This window comes from Carettochelys insculpta, chromosome 12, assembly GCF_033958435.1.
Source record: "Carettochelys insculpta isolate YL-2023 chromosome 12, ASM3395843v1, whole genome shotgun sequence".
Lineage (NCBI taxonomy): Eukaryota > Metazoa > Chordata > Testudines > Carettochelyidae > Carettochelys > Carettochelys insculpta.
In genome coordinates this window covers 3,218,233-3,238,314 of record NC_134148.1, presented here as the reverse complement: position 1 = coordinate 3,238,314, position 20,082 = coordinate 3,218,233, and the positions used below count along the sequence as shown (strand labels likewise).

Genomic DNA, 20,082 nt, shown 5'->3' with positions numbered 1-20,082 from the left:
GGCGGGGCCACTGCCGGGGGCGGGGCGGAGCGGAGGGGGCGTCAGGGGGCAGGGCCAAAGGGGGGACGTCCAACGAGAGAGGCGGTCCTGGCTGCGGTGGGTGGAGCCAGAGTAGCCCCGCCCAGGTGGCCTCGTTGTGAAACAGCCGCGCGCTGGGCTGGTGGGCTTGGCGTCGAGGCGCGAGGCGCGCGGCGCGCGGAGGTGGGAGGGAGGGCGTCAGTGCCTGAAAGCTTTGCCTGATTGGCTCTCCTTCCTCCTTTCCCCACCTCCTTTGCAAGGACAGCCAATCAGAGCTGCGGATTGGGGGTAGGGCGAAGAAAGGCGATTTCAGGTGAGGGGCAGAAAGGATGGAGGGGGCTGCGTGGCTCATACCATTCCCACGGGAGGGGAGGGGGCAGAAAGAGCCCCACCCAGCCTGCCGGCTCCCAGCTGCCCCCGCCCCAGCGCAGGGTGGGGGAGGGGTTCTATCCAGTCACTTGCATCGCCCCCGCTGGTGAGTTGGGCCAGTCTGCCCCAGGCCTGCCTCGCCACTGGCCGCTCGCTCGGCCGCGAAAAACGTCTCACGGGCCGTGAAATCCGGCTCCCGGGTGCTTGCGGCTCGCGCAGCGTTCCCTGCGCGCGGGCCGCTCGGGCGGCGCCCAGCGGAGGAGCAGAGCGCCCGCAGCCGGCCGCCTGGGTGTCTGCTGGCGGGTCACAGCCGCGCAGGCCGCGGTGCACAGAACAAGCTTTGTCCCACTCACGGATGGGAAAAAATAGAGGGCACGTTGCTCACGTGGCTGTGTCGAGGGGCGAGCGTGGTGTCACCACCCTCGGGTCTGCCCCACCTTCGGAGAGAAGAGCGGTGGCTGTTGGCGGGAGGCTCGGCTTTGAAGGCATTGCCCGGCCGCAGCAGCGCAGAGGTGAGGAGGGCAGAGTGCAGCGTCTTGCGTGGGTGGCAGTGCCCCGTGCCACAGAGCGTGGCATCCTTACGTCTGTGCTGCTGCTGGCAGCGCCTCTGCCTTCAGAGCTGGGTTCCTGGCCAGCAGCTGCTATCCTGTGACCACTCAGCACTTCTGCCAGCTGCAGCACAGGAGTAAGGCAGCCCCTGTTCCCCGCCTCCGCCGAGTAATCCTAACTTCTTTTTGGGTCAAGACCCCTGCCGTTATAACACTGTGAATTTTCAGATTTAAATAGCTGAAGCCATGAACATTTACAATGTTTAAGATCCCACGACCATGAAATTGACCAAAACGGATTGTGAATTTTGTGGGGCCCTACTGATGGGTGTCGCTGAGGAGGCTCTCCTTGGCTCTGCCCTCTCCTACCCTGCCCTGGGGCTGCATGGGGTCCCATCTAGTCCTCGACATCCCCAGGCTCAGGCAGAGCCCCTGAAACTCTGCTCCTGCTGGCTCTGGGGCTCCCGGTTACTGCTTTGTCAGGGAAATAACCAGTACAGTGTTTTCTTGCCTCCGTCCAGTGTGGGAGCATCTGAGCAGCTCCTGCTGTAAGGACAGGGCTGAAGCAAGCACCTGCTGCAGGGTCTGGCTCCCGTAGCATGCCAACAACTTGTCAAGCACGTTACCTTTGCAACATGGGCATTCTAAAGACCCCTGGGTTGGATACACCTTAAGGTCCACTGTATGTATAGTGCCTGGCCTAAGGGGCCTCGATCTCTGTCCAGGCCACTGACTGCTACCATCTTGTCAAATTACCTACAAAAAAAAATTATATGAAAATAATGTTATTTAGCTTACAAATTCAAGCCTCTGAGAGTTAGGAAAGGTCAGTGTTACCATTGCCCCAGCAAACTAATCTGCCCCTGTGAGTGTATGCAGATGACGCAAGTCTTTAATTACACGATCACAGATTACTTTTTCCCCAGGACTCTGGCTCAGTCCATGGGAGGGACACAGAAGGGATCTGAATTAAGATTGCATCAGCAACTGAAAATCTGCCCTTTCTAAACTTTCAAATGTTGGACTCTGCAGCTTCACAGACTTTTTTTTCTTTTTTGGTAGGTAATTATCTTGATTTTTTTTTTTCCGGAAGGAAAATGTAGTAACTGTAACCATTCCCCACATCAGCAGAGTTTGAACGCTGATCTCCAGCAATGAATTATAGATCTTGAGCTGAAGAACTAAGCATATGATCTGTCAGCCAAAGCAGGGACGTGAGAGAGGCTTTAAAGTGGGTGCGGAAGCACCTGGTCGCCACCACATCTGATGCACAAACAATAACCGTATTATTATGATGAATAAGGGGTGCACAGTGTCATAATCACATTGCAAAATGACTCCAGAGCTGTTGTGAGCCTGTGGGACTGAAATGAATATGACTAAGATACCAGACTGTCCATCCTACCATGGAGATGTTCTTTCACCCCAGATAGAGCTTGAACTCACGATCGCTGGCATAGACTACCCATTTAATGCCATGGCTGAGGCTGCAGCTTATGGGGTTTTTTGTTATGGTTTTGGTTGTATTTGTTCAGCCATTTGGCAGGGAGGAGCACTGAAAACCTTCCCATCTTGGGCAATAAAACAAGGTGAATCGGCACTGGTGGAGGTGGGAAGTAATAATGACAGCTGCTGTGGTGGCTCCCAGGTATTGACCTGGTTCTTGAGAACATTCAATGGTTACTATTTTGGAACGATGCCAGTTTTTCCTGAGCCACTCGGGTTGCAGCAGGGGGATGGTGATTTTGAACAGGTTATATTGCAGCAAAAGCTGAATGGGATTTAACAGGACAAAGGCATGTATCTGAAGTGCTAAATTTCTCCTGAGACATTTTAAAGGCCCACCACTACCAGAGAAGACACAGGCACTCAGAGTTACAAACAGGTGACTTACAAACACCCATGTATCTAAGCCAAAGCTCACTTACAGCTTCAGGGTATGGCACTGGCCTTTTATGCCAGGGATTGTGGGTTCAAGTCCCCCCTGGGATGAAAGATCTACTCCCCTCCATGGTGGAATGAACTATTGGGCTTCTTGGTCACATTCCTTCCAGTTCCATGTGCCCATGGCAGCTCTGGGGTTACTTTGCAATGTGACTGACACGCTGCGCTCCATATTCATCATAATAGTATGGTAATGGTATAATTATGAGCCATCATGTAAGGTGTCTATGGAAAATTAGGGCTTTCTGATTACAAGTATCATATTTGCATGAATGTATCTTTTTGTCTCTGGAGTAATGAGTATTAACTACATATTTGAATTTACAATGTGCTTGCATAGAGTTACACACAAAAAGCTTTACATACAGTCTGCCTGCACTCTGTGAATGGCCTAATCACGTTGACTTGATGCTACAGAGCAATGAAACAGTCTGAAAACATGGGCCAGCTGCAGCCTTCTTGTTGCTGTGTAGATCAACCCTTAGGGTCACCAGAATACCTGATTAGTGCAGCTGAGGCTCTAGGATGCATGTCATGATTTTCTTTGGGTTATAACTCTTTCTAATACCTATGATGCATGAATCTCGGGCCTTTTTACCCCTGATTTCACTATAAACCAATCTCAGGGCTGCTTGTTAGGTAGAGGAGGAGCTGTAGTGTGACAGAGGAAAGCAATTTCTCAGAAAGCAGCAAGTCTGGGAATGCTGCAATCATCCAGCAGATGAGGGCTGGAGCCACCAGAAAGCAGCTCAGCAAGTTCAAGGGTTTTTGCATGCCCACCTCACACCTGCAGCAAGAGCAGGGCCTGCCTAGGCCCAGGGGGCAGTGCTTACCTTACTCAGGGGCTGACAAGCTGACCTCCAGCTGTCACAGACATGGCTGATAGGTTCCCCATTTACCATTCAAATAGCTTGTTGTGACTTTGCTTTGAGAGGCTCTCACCCCAGCACACCTTTCCATTTCCTAAGGGGGTTGCAGGGAGAGTACTCAGGTTCACAAGGAACCATGGTGGGGTTCCCTGGCATTGTCTGCTCTGGTAGAAGCTGTTACCCTGCTCTCCCTTTCTTTCTGCAGGAGAGGAGAGGCGAGGCAGCTGACCGCAGCAGCAGCACCACCACCACACGGCACCAGGGAACGAGAGAGCTGCCAGAGCAGCTGCAGAGGTTGGAGAGACGGCAATAGGCAGACACAACCAGGTTGTCCCAAGATCACCATACAGAGAAGGGGCAGGCCTCACCCAACACATGTTCCCTCTAATCTTGTCCATCCTCATGTGGAATGAAAATTTTACGTGCACCCAGTCAGCTGCAACTGTGCACCCCCTGAGAAATAAACAAGTCTAACTAGTGGAGCACTGCTAATCACCTGTGCAGCATTTGAATCGCTCCTGAGGGGCTGCAGAAGCACCCAGCTTATGGCAAACACTGCCCCCACCCTGCTCTTGGATCCACGACATGGCCCAAACAGCACCGCCCAGCTCCAGGGATACTAGAGGGGGGCATGGGCTGCAGCTGCCCCAACAGTCAGGGCTGGAAAAAGTCAAGTCCAGCTCACTCCCATCATCTGCCACAGGGCCAGCAGCCCTCCTCCCCCCAGCTGGGCTCTCAGCCAGCTTCTGCTTCCAGTTATTGGCAAGACGAAGTGCAAGAAGAAATCTCTGCTGTTGCAGGGAGAGAAGGTTTCAAGCTTAGATACAGCTCTGCTTTGGGTAAGTTCAGGGGCAGCTCAAAAGCTGTTCTCTGCAGTCTGGGGCTCAACACACCTACGCCCCCACTCCCACCTTGAGTAAATGCAGTCTTGCAGCAGGTTGGGCGGAAGATTAAAGGGGTCACACACTGCAGGGGCTGGGCCCCACTTGTGCCAAAGACCGTTTTAAAAGGCAGGGAATTCTGGCCCATCAAGCAACTGACTTTAACTCCTCTATGTTCATCTAATGTAGTTGCAAGGTGTGTATTTTCCTCCTGAACAGGTGAACAGTTACACCATGTTTGAGACACAGATCCCAGCCTAGGCTGCTTGGGGAGCAGGGTGGGCTTTGAAATGAAAGTGCTCGACTGTGTGCACAGCTGTGCTCTCTAATAGAGAGAGAGAGACACAGAGCTACTCGACCTGGCTCAGAGGTAACACCTCTCTCAGGCATAGTGGCAGGGAGAGACAGACCCTGCTCTCTAGGTGAACTGCTTGTTTTCAGTATTACTAGTGAGATGTCCAAGCGCCTTGTGAACCCCTACACCAGGGCCTGCCAGATAAGCTGTTTTTTGCTTTTTTTAAAGAAGGCCCTGCACCACAAGTTCAGAAGAACTTAAGACTTCAATCCCTGCTGCCCTAGGCAGCCCAAGCAGCTGCACCAAAGGTCAGGGCCCAGAGGCTCAGGTGGGAGCACAGAGTTCAAGCCAAGTGGCCTTTTCCCCTTCCGCCAGACAGGGAGACAGCAGCTAGCCCAGCCTACCCTGGTACTGCACAAGAGGAGGAAGAATCAGGTCACTTACAGACACTGGGGCTTGGGTGACATATCTGCCCACATGCCCACTCGCTGCCAGCACTTACAACAGCTCGGCCCGTGGAGGTTCTGTGCAGGGCTGCACACACAACAGCCACGCCTGCACAGGCAACGCGTCTTGGAACAGCTGCCGAGGAGCTGCGTGCCTGGAACATGGGATCCCTGCGACACCTCACCCTGGTTTCTGGACGCCAGCACTCGCCCAAGCTGGAGACTTCACACCCTGAGCCAGGGGGTCTTGTTAATCCCTTTTATTCCATGAAGTGCTGTACAGACAACTCAGTTGCCCACCACCAGGTGCACCCATTGCCCACTGTACAGATCTGCCCTGTGCCTGCCTCTGCAGGCCAGGCCCAAATAAATTACCCGTGTCCCCTGTGCTGTGCCCGCAGGCACTGGCGCCAGAGCAGGGCATGATCAGCCCTTGTGTCCTGCTCCTTCCGGTGCCAGGGCAAAAAAAGCACAAAGTCCCCTTGCTCTGGGGATGGTGTCCAGTTTGGAATCACAGTCCCAACGTGATGCCCCCGGCTTATGCATCTCGGAGATGGGCACCACTTCCCAGGAAGCTGGTCTCATCCACTTGCCTGGGCTGGGAGGTCTCAGCAGGGCATGGTAGCCTCCGAGGGCAGAGGGCAGCACCTGTGGGGTAACAGCAGGGCGTGAGGAACAGGCTATGGCCCAGCTGGGACATGGCTCCTGGAGGTCCCATGCTCCAATGTCCCTGGTTCCAGGCTGGCAGCATTCAGGGGCTGCTCTTGCTGCTTCATCTCCACCTGAGGTTACTGTTACAGCCCACCTGCGACCAGGAATCACTTCGCTGCCTGCCCAGTCTGCTGCAGGACAGAGCACGATTGCTACAAGGGCCTCGTGCTTGGTAGCAGCAGGAACATGCCTGGCCTCTCTGCATGCGACTCCCCCCGCAGGCCAGTGCCAGGTAGACCCCTCCCCCGGGGAAGGCACAGACAGTCAAAGTGAACTGACCAAGGAGCCAGTATATCCCTGGGTGCAGAAGCAGCTGTGAAATGCCAGCAGCCTGCGCAAGCTCCAGTCCACGCCCAGGGCCCCCAAAGGCACCTGGTCATGCCGGTGCTTCTCCACCTGCCTCACTCCTACTACTGCTGCCAGCTGGCTTGTGGTGCTGGGCGGCTTCTTGGCACAGTGAGCCTGGTCAGGGCATGACACCAAGACCCTCTCCAAGGACCTGGCCTAGCATGCCCGGGGCTCACCAGGCAGCATTCCCTTGGTTTCCCCCTTCGGAAGGGCTCTCGTGGTCCTGACAGGGCAGCTATGCCCCTTTCTGCCTCCTCGACAGCCCGGGGAGGGCAGTGACTGGCATGCAGGTGGAGGCCCTGGTCAGCACAACAGCTACTGCAATGGCCCAGCCGTGGCCCCTGGAGTCCCAGTGCAGCCCAGCACTCACTCCATCTTGGCCTCCAGGCGATGGACGGTCTGCTTGTCCAGGTAGCGGCAGAACAACGAGAGGAGGTTGCTGGGGAGGAAGAGAGGCTCCACCAGGGCGGTCTTGGGCACTTGCGACAGCTCCCTGGCAACCAGGAACACCATGTCCGTCCTGGGGAGGGAAGCCCACCGTTGAGTGCCAGGCTGCCCCCGGACAACACAGCTACCGCACTGGGCGCCACCCCGCAGGGCCCTGCCCCCTCCCTACGGTGCCTCACCACTTCTCAAAATCCCCGCTGTGCGGCTCCAGCGGCAGGTCGGAGGAGAGCAGCCGCTCGCCGTGACTCAGCAGGGCGTACAGGAGCGAGATCCCGAACTGCAGACAAGCACAGGGTTAGGAATGGCAGCCATAGCCCAAGCAGGCCCAGTCGCAGGAAGAAGTGTCCCCCCTGCTGTGCCCGGCACCCAGCCTGAACCAGACACCCACCAGGGCAGCACTGAGCTCCCCAGATTTTCCTACTAGCTTCCACTTCCTGCCCCACACACCTGGTTCTTAAAGGTCATGGTGAGTGGCAGCTCGGTGGAGCCAGTCAGCGGCCGGGTCAGCTCCTGCAGGACCTCAATGAGCTCGCTGAAGGTCATCCGGCCCACCATCTCACTGAGGGGGCCATACAGGACAGGCAGGGACTGGCCACCAGCAAGGAAAGAGCAGAGACAGCGGGTTTAGAGGCAGCTCAGAGACCGCAGACGGGCTCCACCCATCCTCCCTGCCCCAGCATGTCATCAGTGCACCGCTTGCTGGTGGGAACATGGGGCAGGAGCCAGCCCACAGAGGGCATAGGGCAAGTACTAGGGGCTTTCCCCAAGGCCAGGAGAGGTGCCCCCTCCTCACAGATGAGACAAGTGTAAAAGCTGTACCCTTCTCCCAGCCCCAGGGCAGGATCACACCTCACAGTCTATTCCTCAGGGCAGCTGAGCAAGGTCCCTCTAGCCCTGCAGGCTTGACTGACCACTTCCAGCCAGGACTACATCTCTGCTGTCCCGTCCCAGCCTCCCCCACTGCAGTGGTTATACTCCATATCCCTCACCCCCACTGAGCTGGGGATCCGGCCCAACCCTTCTGCCTCACGTCAGCCCTCTCACTTTCAGCTGGGGGCTCCTGACCTCCCTCCAGTTCATCAGCCCCCTGGTGCCCACAGAATGGCCCCTCTCGCCTCTGGGAGCCAGAGTGGGTGGAAGAGAGCGAATCCCCTGCTCACCCTGGGCAGCCATAGAGGGCAGGGAAGCAGTGCCCCACCCTGGCCAGCCAGTACCTCATCTAGCACATCCTTCCGCATGAGGAAGGGCAGGTGGCGGGTGACTGTGACCAGGATCTCCTCCGCCTGCTCTCGCCCCAGGTGTGGCAGCAACCGGGCCGTCAACTTCTTCCCCTTCCGCACACACAGGATCTGCAGGAACTCATCTTCCGCCTCCCTGCGGGAGAGCCCTGAGCTACCGAGACCCCGCGGGATCCAGCGGGAAGGCTCACCAGGAAAGTGGGGGGCCTAGGGCAAGAGGTGGAGCCAGGGCCTCCCAAGTGGGGGGTTAGCGATTTCCCCTGGCTTGGGTGTGGGGAGGAAGGAGACAGGAGAAGGCAGCACAGGGCCCTGCTAACCAGCAGGGACCAGGCTTCAGCCAATGTTTGACATGCCACAGCTGGATGGGAGCTCCCTGTTTGCAGGCAGGAATGTTCTGGTGCCCAGACTCCCCAGCGACAGGGTGTCCCCATCTGGCACTGGAGTTCTGCTCATCTAACTGCATTGCCCTGGATGGGGCACATGCCTTGCCATGGGGCTGCGACCTGCCACCCCTCCCCATGGGCCAGCCGTGTGCAAGGGCAGTGCATGAACGCGCAGCAGCAAACGCACTCCTCACTGTCACATGCCCTGATCTTCAGGGCCTGGTAGATGCGCCCCACTTCATGGCTCTTCTTCTCCCGGAACCGGGGGTGCTGCTCCTCGGGCAGCAGGCTCATCTTCCGCTGCGTCTCCTCCACTTCCAGCAGCTGCAGGAACATCTGGGGAAGCAGGAGAGCAAAGGGCAGGTGGGCTGGCAGGAGGACAAGTGGGAGCCCAGCTGAGCCCCAGCCTCCTTCCAGCCCCCAGACCGACAGCAAACCTACCTGCCGTCCCTCCCCCAGCATTCAGCCTAGGACAAGGCCACCAGCAGCTGGAGCAGCCCGAGCTCAGCTGCAGCACTGACTGCCCACTGGGCCTGACCCCACTAACTCTGCAGGGACCCGCTGAGCCACAGCCTCTCCCATGCACTGGCTGACCACCTTGAGATGAGCCCGAGCCCAGGGCTTGAGCAGACAGAGGAACAGCAGAGCGGGAGGCTCTGCACCAAAGCCACTTGTGGCCGGGCCTCCCAAGGGGAGGGGGACAAAGAGGGCAGTTGCCCCAGGGCCTGAAGCTCCAGCTGACGCCATTGCAACTTGGGCACCGGTGGCATCTGGAGCTCCAGGCCCCATAGAAGTGCTGCAGTAGCAACACTCTGCACAGGTGCTGGGGGGAAGCCCCATAGTCAAGGCAGTGCTGAGGGCTGACTACCCCAGGCTGCACACCCCTTTCCACCCTTGGCCTTGCCCCTTCTGGGGCACAGAGCCAGGTCTCCCTCCCAGCTTGCCCCGGGGCCCGTGAAGGCCGACAGCCTCACCAGCCAGGACCTTCTGCCCAACATCCCCTCGCTGTGCTCTGGGACACTGCTGGACTTGTCTCAATCTCCGACCACCGGGCCCCGAGAGGTGAGACGCCCAGTTCCAGGCCACACAGGGTCTGCAGACGTCGAACCTGCCTTTTCCCTCGGCTCCCTGCCTCGTTCTCCCCAGCCCCTCAGCAGGAGGAGAAACCTTTTGCCTCGAAGCCACGGAGCTGCTCAAGTCGCCCACTCACCTTCTCAATCCTGTGCAGAGCCCGAAGCCGCTGGTTCCCCGCCGCCTGTGGACCCAGAGGGGAGACGGGAAGACCACCAGTTACGACCACCCCTAGACACAGCTGTCTCCTGGCCATGGTGGTGTGTCTGAGCCACCCCCAGGCTTGATATCATGTGAGGGCAGCAGGACACTGGGCAACCCACATGGGGAGTGCTTCAAAGGGTCCCCACTGCAGCTCAGGAGGTAGCCCCACCTGACCTGGCTCCATGCCCTCTCTCACCAGAGCCAGGGGTGTTGGCGCCTCACTAGCCAGAGCAGCTACAGATGGGACCTGAGGCTCCCAATCTCCCCCCATGGAGCCTGAAGGCAGCCAAGGAAGCTCCCATGAGTGGTCGGACCATGGGCCAGGGCAGGCTCAGGGCAGCTCGGCACCCCCAGACATACCTCCTCCAGCAGGGCGTGGTGCACGGCGTCAATGGCCCTGCGGGGGCTGTAACACGTGGACACAGCGACCTGGCCCAGTGAGCCGGCAATCCGCACCACTGGAGGAAGAAAGAGTCGTGCTGAGAACCCACCCAGGACCCCATTACCCACCTCAGGCAGCACCCTACCCCCGCTCTTACCAGAGTCATAGATCTCCACCTTCTGGATGTATGGGGTGACCAGCTTGGGAGGCTCCTGCTTGTTGCGTCCCCCCAGCAGTTCCTCCTCTGCCTGCTTCCGCTCCAGCCTGTGGTAATAGGCCTGCGAGGGACAGGACAGCAAAGCAGCCATGAGAGGAAGCAGCAACAGCCTGGGAACAGGCATGCAACGGGGCTGTATGTGCTGCAGTAGCAGCGGCCCGCTGGCACCAGCACCAGGGGGAGCCAGGGGACCTGGCCCCAGCCCACATTTTAACAAAGGAAACAGAGCAGAATTGACATCACTCTCAGTAGTTTTTCCCTGCAGAATAACAGATCCTGCCCAGGAGCTGCTGCAGTCCTACCCTTTGCCCACCAGGAGCCGCCGTGGCACCAGATTGAGGCACCCAGCTCACCACCAGAGCAGCCAGCCCTGGGGGCGGAAGGGGCACTTCGGCTTTGCCCTCTCTCCCCCCACTTCTGCAAAGGTCCCAGTGCCCCTGCCACAGCCCCAGATGTGTGGTCAGACCTGGGACGGCCTCCACCCAGCCCCACATCCACCCTGTGGCTCTTGCTGGCGGCGGGTGGGGAGAGGAGCAGATTGGTCCATCTGCCCCAAGTGGGTTTCAGAGGCGTGGGCTGGGGCCATGAGGGGAACCCCATGCTTCACCCAGCTAGGAAGGGTCAGATGGGCCCGTTCCCCCTGCCCCCACTCACCTGGTAATAGTAGTCATCCAGGTGAGGATTCTCACTCTGCAGCTGCATCATCTGCACCTTGATCACCCAGTCCTTCTCCTTGCGCGTCATGAGCCTGGCGTAGGGATCTGCCTTGGGGGACCACAGCTTCTTGGGGGAGATGCTGCAAGGCAGGAGCCAGTTGCCCACAGATTAAACACGTAGGACTCAGCCTGGGCCAGCACCTGCAGCAACCAGCCACTCCCCTCCAGCTCACCCTCCCACCAATCAATGGGCTCACATCAGGCTTCCACCTGGAGCCAAGGGTGGTGGCAGGAGGACTAGGCAGGCCCTTGGAAGGCCTAGCAAGAGAGGAACCAGTATGTGGGGAGCACAAGGGCCCAAGGACAAGCGGGAGGCCCTGAGCACAAGGAGGTGAAAGGCCTTCTGGACAAGATGATTTTGCTGGCTGCCCACCCTCCAGCCTATGCTTTGCACCTGTGACCCCCTATGTGCCCAGGATCAGTGAGCCAGCCTGGGGCTCCATGACTCCCTATACACACACACGACCAAGATCACAGCAGAGCACAGGCACAAAGATCCAGGAGGGGACTTCTCAACCTGCCTTGGCTGGGACCTGCCACTCAGCCTAGTGCCGTCTCCTAGGGGCACAGCTGCCCCCAGGCTCCTAGCTCAGCACAGCCCCAGGGAAGCTCTGCAAAGGCATCGCAGCTCACGACAGCAGGGAATAGCCTGGAGTGAAGTGTCTGGACTCCTTGTCACCCAGCTGCACCCATGCAGCTAGGAGCACTAAGGCACCAGGCTCATGGCTGTACCAACCTCCCCACATCCTGGCTGGCCCCCCCCACCAAATGCCAGCCCATTTCCACCAGCCCCGCCACTCCGCTCACCTGGGCGCCTGCCCTCGCTGTTGCCGCTGGTTCAGGATCCGCTGATGCTGAGGGTGCAGCTGGGTCATGTGGCTGGGCACACTGCAAGGAAAGGCAGCACTGAGGCCAGCAGCACAGGGTGGGCAGGTGGAGGATACACCTGTGAGGATGGCTCAGGGCAAGCAGGGGGCCTCGGTCACCAGGCCAGACTCAGGGCTGGTCTCTGGCTTCCAGAGCAGCGGTCTCTACTGCCGGAGTTACAATGGCCACTGCAGGCCTGAGCACCGTCTGTCTCTTCCCTCCGCTGCACTGGGAGTGACCAAGCCCCACTCCCAGAGGATCCAAGCCCAGGGGAATGTCCCAGCCCACCCACTGGCTGATCAAGGAGTGGCAAGGGTTCTAGACCCAGGCCCATGATTCTTAGCCATGAGGCAGTGAGACCGCAATGTGGAACCTCCAGCAGCTCCTTGGGGTTCACAGGACACAATGGCTCCTTCACCCCAATGCCGGTAGGAGTCCTGGCAGCCAGCCAGCACCTCGGAGCACACCGCAGCCCTGCGGCCCAAGCTCCATCACCAGATTCTTGCCCAAGCCCCGTCTGCGGGGCTAGCTGGGGAAGCTGCCCTGAGCCTAGAGCCATGAGACACAGCGAAGCCCTGGACGGTGGGTCTCAGGTCTCCTGCCCCTTGCACAGTACCTGAGCTTTAGCTGGCAGCCGGCCGAAGGGCTGTAGAAAAGCGAGGGCTCCAGGGAGGGGGACGTGGGGCCGAAGTGCATGGCCAGGGGCTGTGGGGTGCTGATGTTGCGCGACACGGGCCTAAAGGGGGTTGGAGACACGTACCCCGAGCTCTGGAAGAGGAGGAAAGGGTTAGGGTGCCAGAGCCCCCCTCCCAAGAGCCCTTGCAGGGCCAGGATGGATGGGGGGTGCTCTTTGGTTCATCTGGCCCTGCCGGTCTGGCGCTAGGAGGAGGGGGACACCCTGTGGCCAGCCCCTGAATGCCATGGTGGAGCGGCCTCCTCAGCACCCACCCACAGAGGGTAGCATTTGCTGCATAGCCGCATGGCGCTCCTTGTCCTTTGCAGCCACTCTGAGCAGGCCCAGGCAGGATGTGCCCAGTGCCGCACAGGAGGGGCTCTGCAGCAGCTCCCCCTCCAGTCAGGAAGGATGGCGTGCGGACACCATGGCACCCCCTACCGACTGACAGATACTGCCCTAGGCACCCGTCGGGGCTGAGAATTCCTGCTCCCAGGGGGGTTCTGTCCTCAGCCCCATGTCACAGACCACAGCTGGGATTCAGCATCACACTCAGTCTCTGCTGCCCTAGTGCTGGGGCAGAGCGAGGCGAGGCGACCCACTCGTGGGCTCCAGGGATCCAGTCCCCTTCCACCCACACTCCAGGGTGGCTGAGCCTGAGGTGGGGCACCACTCCAGGCCCCGCCTGGCTCCAAAAACCACACACTTCCCTGCCCTGGGTCCTGCTGCAGCTCACCCTGTCCATGCAAGTCTCTAAACCTCCCTGTGCGTGTCTGCAGGGCTGTCACCCCACCAGCCTGACTGTACACAGCTCTATCTTCTTGCCCCTCTGGCCTAGCTCTCCAACCTCCCCCAGTTTGGCCTATCCAAAGCATGATACCTGGAACAGAACATGGGGCGACTAATGCCTCGCCCTACATCCTGTGCTTGGTGCTGCCCTCCTCAGCCACAGTAGGACTGAGACGGGCACAGGGAAGCAGGAGTCTGGCTCCCAGCCAGGGCCCTCAAGAACAGTGGCACCTACAGGGTGGGAGCAGGAGCCGGGGAGGAGATGCTGAGTATGGCTGCGCCGTTTGGGAAGAAGAGAGCTAAGGAGAGAACTATTTGCATTCCCCATGAGACCACAGAGAAGGGCCTGGGGAATTACAAGACAGAGCACTTGAATTGCCTGCAGGAGACGATCCTTTAGATAACCACCTCTGGAATTCCCTGCTGGAGGAGAGCAGCTTAGTAAGTTACAGGACCAGAGGGTTCCCGAACAGCAGCACCTGCCGCGACACTGCCGGGATGAAGTTCCACTGGCTGATCCTGCCATTTCTTTAACTGGGGCTTGCTTAGAAGAAACTGCCCCTCACCACACCGCAGAGCTGTGCTAGCAGCCAGGCCACACGGGCCATCACACCTTCCCCAATCTCTCGAGCACTGATCCGTGCCAATAGCTCCATTCTCCGGACGCGCAGCGGACAGGAAGCCTCGGCCATTGCAGAGAGTCCCTGGGGTGGGAAGGGGCGTGGGACGTTACCTGAGTGGGGGTGAAGAGAGGTGAGGCTCTGCGAGGCGGTGTGAATGGACGAGGGGAGCCCATGGAGCGAGGCGTCATGGGGGACTGCTGCAGGCAGGAGACAGGAATGTTACCCAAAGCAGGGCTGCAGCAGGCTACCAGACTGGGCAAGCGCCAGCCCCTGCTCTGCCGCCTTCAGCATCAGTGGGGCAAACACTGCTGGAGCAGTGCAGCTGCACAGGATGCAGGGAACCGATGGTGGAGCGGCAACACTGGGCGGAGGAGGACCAATGGAGGAGCAGCCAGGATGCAGGGATGGGGGAGAGGAGGGCAGAAGGAGGAAGGCAGGAAGTCACTTTACCTGCCGCATAAAGCGCTGAGGGAAGGATTTTGGGGACATCATTCGGAAGTTTGGGCGCTTGGGTCCCGGGGAGCCCAGGTAGCCCTGCTGCACTGGAGAGACAAGGAAGTCCAGGTTCATATGCGATGTGGGGGGGCCCCTGTCCAATGCCTGGAGAATGGCTTTGTCCTACAGGGAGACAAAGAGAGCCCTTCCGCTGTCCCCAGGGCACACCGAGCCGAGCTGGAGGAAGACTGTCAGCCCCAGCAGTCCAAGGGCAGGTTTCAGCGAGCGCTGCCTGCACCTCAATCCAGCTCAGATGAGCCCCAAGCTCCACCCCAATGTCCAGGGAGCTGGGGCTCTGACTAAAGGGTCCAGCAGGGACAACATTCCCAAGATCACCCCCAGGGCAAGCCCACATGAGCCTCGGTGGGCAGCTGGACAGTTCCTGCTTTGGAAAGCAGCTGCACATACCTACCTGTAGGTCACAGAGCCAGACAGGCCACCCCGGGGTTTGGCAACACAACAGAGCGCAGCTGGGTTGGGTGAGCTCTGTGCCTGAGCACGTCCGGCTGTGGAGCTGCTAGAGAGGTTGTGGAGCCCGTACACACAGGCCATGCCAGTTCCCACCCACCTTGGCATGTTTCCCCCGCCCCAACAGCCACCAGTCCTGGGTACTTGCCCCAGCCCAGACCTAAGCAAGCCTTTTGGGTTGGGCCCTGGAACTCCCAGACGTTCAGGGTCGCAGGGAACCTCCAAGCCTAGGCAGGCAGATGGCCCCAGAGCATTGAAGGGGTCTGGGCCCAGTGATGCCCTCTTTGGGTACAGGGACGTAGGCAAAGCATGGTGCTCACCTCCAGCATGCGGCGCGACAGGATGCTGCTTGGGGACAGGGGCCACGAACCAGAGTCTGCAGCCATCTGAAAGAAGCTGGGTGTTAGTACCCTGGAAAAGACTTGCAGAACGCAGCGGGAGGGATCAGGAAGGAGAGAACAGCTTTAACACCAGCACCTGCCAGGAGGAGACACTGCAGAAAATAGTTTAGACGTGCCCTGGGTGAAGCTACAGCTGCTCCAAGGCAGGGCCCAGGCACAGACAGGGCCCAGCAGGGGAAGGGGAGCATGGTCTTACCAAGTCCTCACCCTCGAACTCTCCCCAGGGGGAGTCGAGCCAGCTGTCGAGAACGGCGGAGTCCAGGCTCTGCAGGGCAAAGAGCAGTGCTTAGAGGAGCAGAGGAGAATTCTCCCCACTCCCTGGGGTCTGCGGAGCCCAGCACCCTGCACCCTCCCTCTGGGGACTAGCTACTGGGGTGTGGGTGTAAGAGTCGCCCCCAGCAAGGCAGGCAGGTAGGATTGTCTTTCTTGCAGGCAGCAAGAGGATGGGGGAATGCAACAGGGCCATCTACCAGCACACGTCCCTGGCCTTGCCCCAGTTGCTGCTGGAGTTAATGGGGAGAAATCTGGGGGTGGGTGAGAGGGAGGAGCCCCCTGCCCTGAGAGCTGGGAAGAGACACCACCACTCTGCAGGCCCCCTCACGCCCCTCTGGAGCCTCCTGGCCTGTCTCACCTCTAGCGGGGGCTTGCTGTGTACAGCCCGCATAACTGCCGGGTCTCCCAAATCGTTCTGCTCCTCACTGTACTCTTCTTCCTCCTCCTCCTCCTCCTCTTCTTCTTCTTCCTCACTTTCATCTGCCCCTACTTCCTCCTCCATGTCAGCATAATCCTCAGGCTGAGACCCAGGCTCTGCCTCCACTTCTTCCCCTGCCTCTGCTGTCTGCTCCAGCATGGGCTGCTCCTGAACTTCCCCTGGGCCAGCTTGCTCCAGGGCCTTGTATTCCTCCTCCTCCTCCTCCTCCACTGCTCCTGCCACCTCCTTTTTGCCCCCAAGACTCAGCCTGGGGCCTGCATCTGGAGCAGATGGGGCTTTTGCCACTTCCTCGTCCACAGAGTCTCGGTCTTTGGAGGAAACAAAGGAGGGTTCGGTCAGGGGCAGGGATGCACGGTAACTCCACGGCCTGTGGAGCTGTCCAGCCTGAACAGATCACAAATGCCTCCAGGAGCTGCTGCCCTGACCAGCCGGGACTGGGAGAGCTAGATGCTGGAAAATTGGCCTTTGAGCCTCCTGCTCCAGGGAGAAGCTCCCTGAACGTGTGATCTTTTGGCAAGTGACACCTCTTAGCCCTACCCCGCTGTTCCTCATTGCCCTCTTTCCAAAATCTCCTCACCACGCTGTGCCCTGGCCCTCGCCCTCTCGCACTGTCCGTAAGCCCCTACCTAATCCAAATGTCATTTCGTTGTACAGATCAATCTCCTCATCTTCCTCCGCCATTTCTTCCAGCAAAGGAGCATCTTCGGCCAGAAGGTATTCTTCTAGGATCTAGGAGACAGAGCGAGACAGGGAAGGGGGAATCGCTGCCCCTTCCAGGAACCAGCTGGTACGGAAACATGGCTGACATGCCCCAAGCCAGGGGTGGGGGGACAGTGGGATGTGGAGGGGAACCTGTTCCATCTGCCAGCCAAAGAAGGAATGCCATGATAAAGACAGACATTTCCCCAACCTAGCCCCAGATGAGGCATGTCCTACTGGCTGACAGCAGGTATTCGAATCTTAGAACTGGTAGGGACCTCTAGAGGTCATCAAGTCCAGTCCCCTGCCCTCACAGCAGGGCCAAGCACCCTCTAGAGGGTTCCTGTTAAGAACAGGTTGGATAAATACCTATCTCCAATGATAGAGATCCTGCAATCTGCCTGGACAATTTATTCCGGTAATTAACCACCCTGGCAGTTAGGAAACTTAGAGATCCCTGATTGGTATGGATGGCCCCTCTTGCCAGCCCCAGGCCTGTTGGCGCCTCCAAGGCACAAGCTGGAAATGTGATGGCAACTTTATCTGCCAGTTTTTAGTCTCTCAGCTGCTCCACTGAAATCAGCAGGAAGTTCAGCCAGCTTCAGTACAAATTAACTGTGAGGCCATGAGATTGCAGCTTGTTTCAGGGTCTTGGAGAACCCACGCGGACTCTAACAGCCGGGAGTTCCAGCTAACACTACAGACTTGGGGGTGGGGGGAGGTGGGGATGACAATTTTGCATCAGTCTCGCTCAAGTCCCATGTGGAAGGTTCACTTGGCCACCTTGGGGACAAAACATTTTTCTTAAAACGGAAGCCAAGATTTTTGCAGAACCTCCATGGGTCAAGGGGATGAGATGAAGCCAGCGGGAGTTTCAAATGCAGCGCCACTGCTACTGAGCCTGGAGAAGGCGGTCCAGAGAACAGGTACAGCAAAGCAGGGAGCTAATGGAGGGAGTGATATAGTTTAAAGCACAGACCAAAGGGTTTCAGTGGCAGCTTTTTTGACAAACCAACAAGAGCAGAAAGACAGCCAAAGAGGTGGGCACAGTGATAAAACCAAGAAGTGACTAGTGCATGAAGAGGGGTTTAGCTACAAGGACAACAGGGAAACGGGGGGATTAGACAAGAGAATGGCTCTAGCAAGAGGCTGCACATGGGGGAGAACAGATACCCCTGGGGCCAACATGGCATGTGCCCCCCTGACCCCACACAGTCAAGGTGGGGACAGCCAGCCAGATATAGGGGAGAACAGCCAAGAAGCTCCCCAGAGGCCTGGGAGAAGCGTGACACTGCATGATGGATGAACAGGAAGAAGCTCGGTCCTGGCCAGTCAGCAGCAGGACAGCCCAGGAGGCAGCTGGAGAGGGGCGTTCAGAGGAGGGAGATGTGGATTTGAGACTCAGCCTCACAGATGCAGCAGCTCTACCTGTGGAGCACGACAAGGAGCAAGGATGCCCATGGCTCAGTGTCACAGATGTGTCCTTTGGCTTTCCACCATTTCATGCGGAACTAGGGTGGGGTTAGTCAGGGCAGAGCAGAGAGACAAGCCCAAGGAGCAGGCTATGTTCAGGCTAGACCTCAGGGACAGGCTCTCCACAAGGGGAGCAGAAGACAGGCCAAGTCACAAATGCCATCTGGGGCTACACAGCCACAGGCCAAGAAGCCAGCTGCATCCCCACTGGTGGCTGGGCACGCCCGGGCACTTCGCTGAGCCCCAAACCCAGGGACCCCTTGGGGCCAAGGGGGCACAGCTCTGCACCCTCCCCCACTGGGGGATACCCACCCACAGCCCCCCACCTGGACATAGCCCGGAGGCTGAGAACTGCTCCCCTCCGGGCAGGGCGCGCTCCAGCTGGGGCACACGCCCTGGATGCGATGCACTGGCATGACACAAAGGGAGCCCTCCTGTGCCCCAGACGCCCACAGAGCGGGAGACCGCGAGCTCCCAGGATGGGGGAAGAGCTGGGGCGGCCGTGGAGAACACTTACAGCCGGCTCGCTGCTCTCCGCCATCGCGCGATCCCCAACCTACCGCGGTTTCCCTCTATGGAGCCGGGCTCCGGCCACCCGACGGCTTTTAAAGGGCAGAGCCAAGGGGAGCGAGGCTGCCCCATCGCGCATGCGCGGAGCCGGTTCGGCCGTACAGCGTGGCGGCGTCCAGTCAGCGGGCAGCTGTGCACGTGTGCGGCTGTACTGCTCACCTGTAGCCGCTCTCGGCGAGGGGCTGCTTCGGAACTAGCAGGAGCGTTCTTCCTCCCCCTGGTCCTGTGCAGTGGTATCGTCCAGGGGCTCTCCGTATCCCTCCGGATCTGTGTAGTGGTCCAGTCCGCCCCGCCAGCTGGCAGAGTGGGGAGGCGTGGACTGCCCACCCCCACCTGCGCATTAGGGGTGGGGCTAGGTGGGACTTCTCCCAGGTGGGCAGGACAGCTGTAGTCGTGGGGCTCCCCGGGTGGCCGTCCCCAGCTTGACTGCCTGGTGGGTGCCAAATACCCCGTTGGCTATTGCAGGGGTTCTGGGGTTGCAGTAATGCCAGTGAACAGCTGGGCACTGTGACCACAGGCTCCAGGTGCTCCCAGCATGGGGTTTCCGGCAGCAGTCAGGGGCAGAGCAGTGCTTAATTTATGCCAGAGCCTTGTAAACCCCAGGCTTGTGAGGTCAGCCCTTGAGGGGGTCTTCCAAGGGTCTGGGGCAGATTAGAGATTAAAAACAAAAAACTATCACTAAACTATCAGGGATGGTGATAGGTCCTGCTGTGAGGGCAGGGGACTGGACTCGATGACCTCTTAATGTCCGTTCCAGCTCTATCAGATATGTATATAGGGGGATCCCAGGAGCAGGCGTCTGTTGGTATTGACTCAGCTCCTCAAGCGACTGATTTCCATTATGGGCCAGTTGCAATTTAGAGCCCAGCATCTCAGCCCGTACAGACTGAGTCAGATGTTTCTTCTGTTTGTTCTAACTCGCCCACGTTTAAAACTAAGATTCAAATGGTAAATCAGGATTCAACAGCCCAGATAGTGTTATTGTTTTCTTGTGTCTCCCTGTCTAACTGCCTTTGTCCACCACTTGTCTTATAGGTGGACTGTGCCTCTCTGGGGTGGGGACTCTTTGGGCTGTGTTTATGCCACACATAGTCCAATGGGATCATAGTCCAGGACTCAGACTCCTAGGCACCACCAAAACACAAGAAGTTATAGGTTGTCCCCTGAAAAGCCACCACCAGCTTTGTAGAAAGCGGTGATATTCCTGGAAATACCATTGGTAGCA

General features: G+C 58.5%; 1 protein-coding gene and 1 long non-coding RNA gene across 2 annotated transcripts; one reads left to right on the top strand and one right to left on the bottom strand.

The window, feature by feature from the left end:
- Positions 1-337: 337 nt before the first annotated feature.
- On the top strand, positions 338-20,082 carry LOC142019631 (uncharacterized). The gene is made up of 4 exons (XR_012647138.1): positions 338-899; positions 3,954-4,587; positions 16,770-16,902; positions 19,893-20,082. It is a non-coding gene; the product is annotated as an uncharacterized LOC142019631 (long non-coding RNA).
- PATL2 (PAT1 homolog 2) lies at positions 4,571-18,828 on the bottom strand. The gene is made up of 19 exons (XM_075006771.1): positions 18,805-18,828; positions 16,742-16,844; positions 16,035-16,423; positions 15,600-15,668; positions 15,323-15,388; positions 14,490-14,657; positions 14,150-14,236; positions 12,571-12,722; positions 11,895-11,975; positions 11,026-11,167; positions 10,312-10,432; positions 10,133-10,230; positions 9,708-9,752; positions 8,685-8,833; positions 8,091-8,250; positions 7,324-7,464; positions 7,056-7,153; positions 6,800-6,949; positions 4,571-6,018 (listed from the first exon to the last, which is right to left on the bottom strand). The coding sequence occupies exons 1-19, from the start codon at positions 18,826-18,828 to the stop codon at positions 5,979-5,981; spliced, it is 2,283 nt and encodes a 760-aa protein (XP_074862872.1). The 3' UTR covers positions 4,571-5,978.

Excerpts from the sequence above, each read along its gene's own strand:
- PATL2 (XM_075006771.1), bottom strand. The coding sequence starts at position 18,828 with ATGGCGGAGAGCAGCGAGCCGGCT. Across the intron at positions 15,389-15,599 it reads AGTTCGAGGGTGAGGACTTG|ATGGCTGCAGACTCTGGTTC; the intron begins GTAAGACCATGC and ends AGCTTCTTTCAG. Across the intron at positions 14,658-15,322 it reads TGTCGCGCCGCATGCTGGAG|GACAAAGCCATTCTCCAGGC; the intron begins GTGAGCACCATG and ends GTCTCCCTGTAG.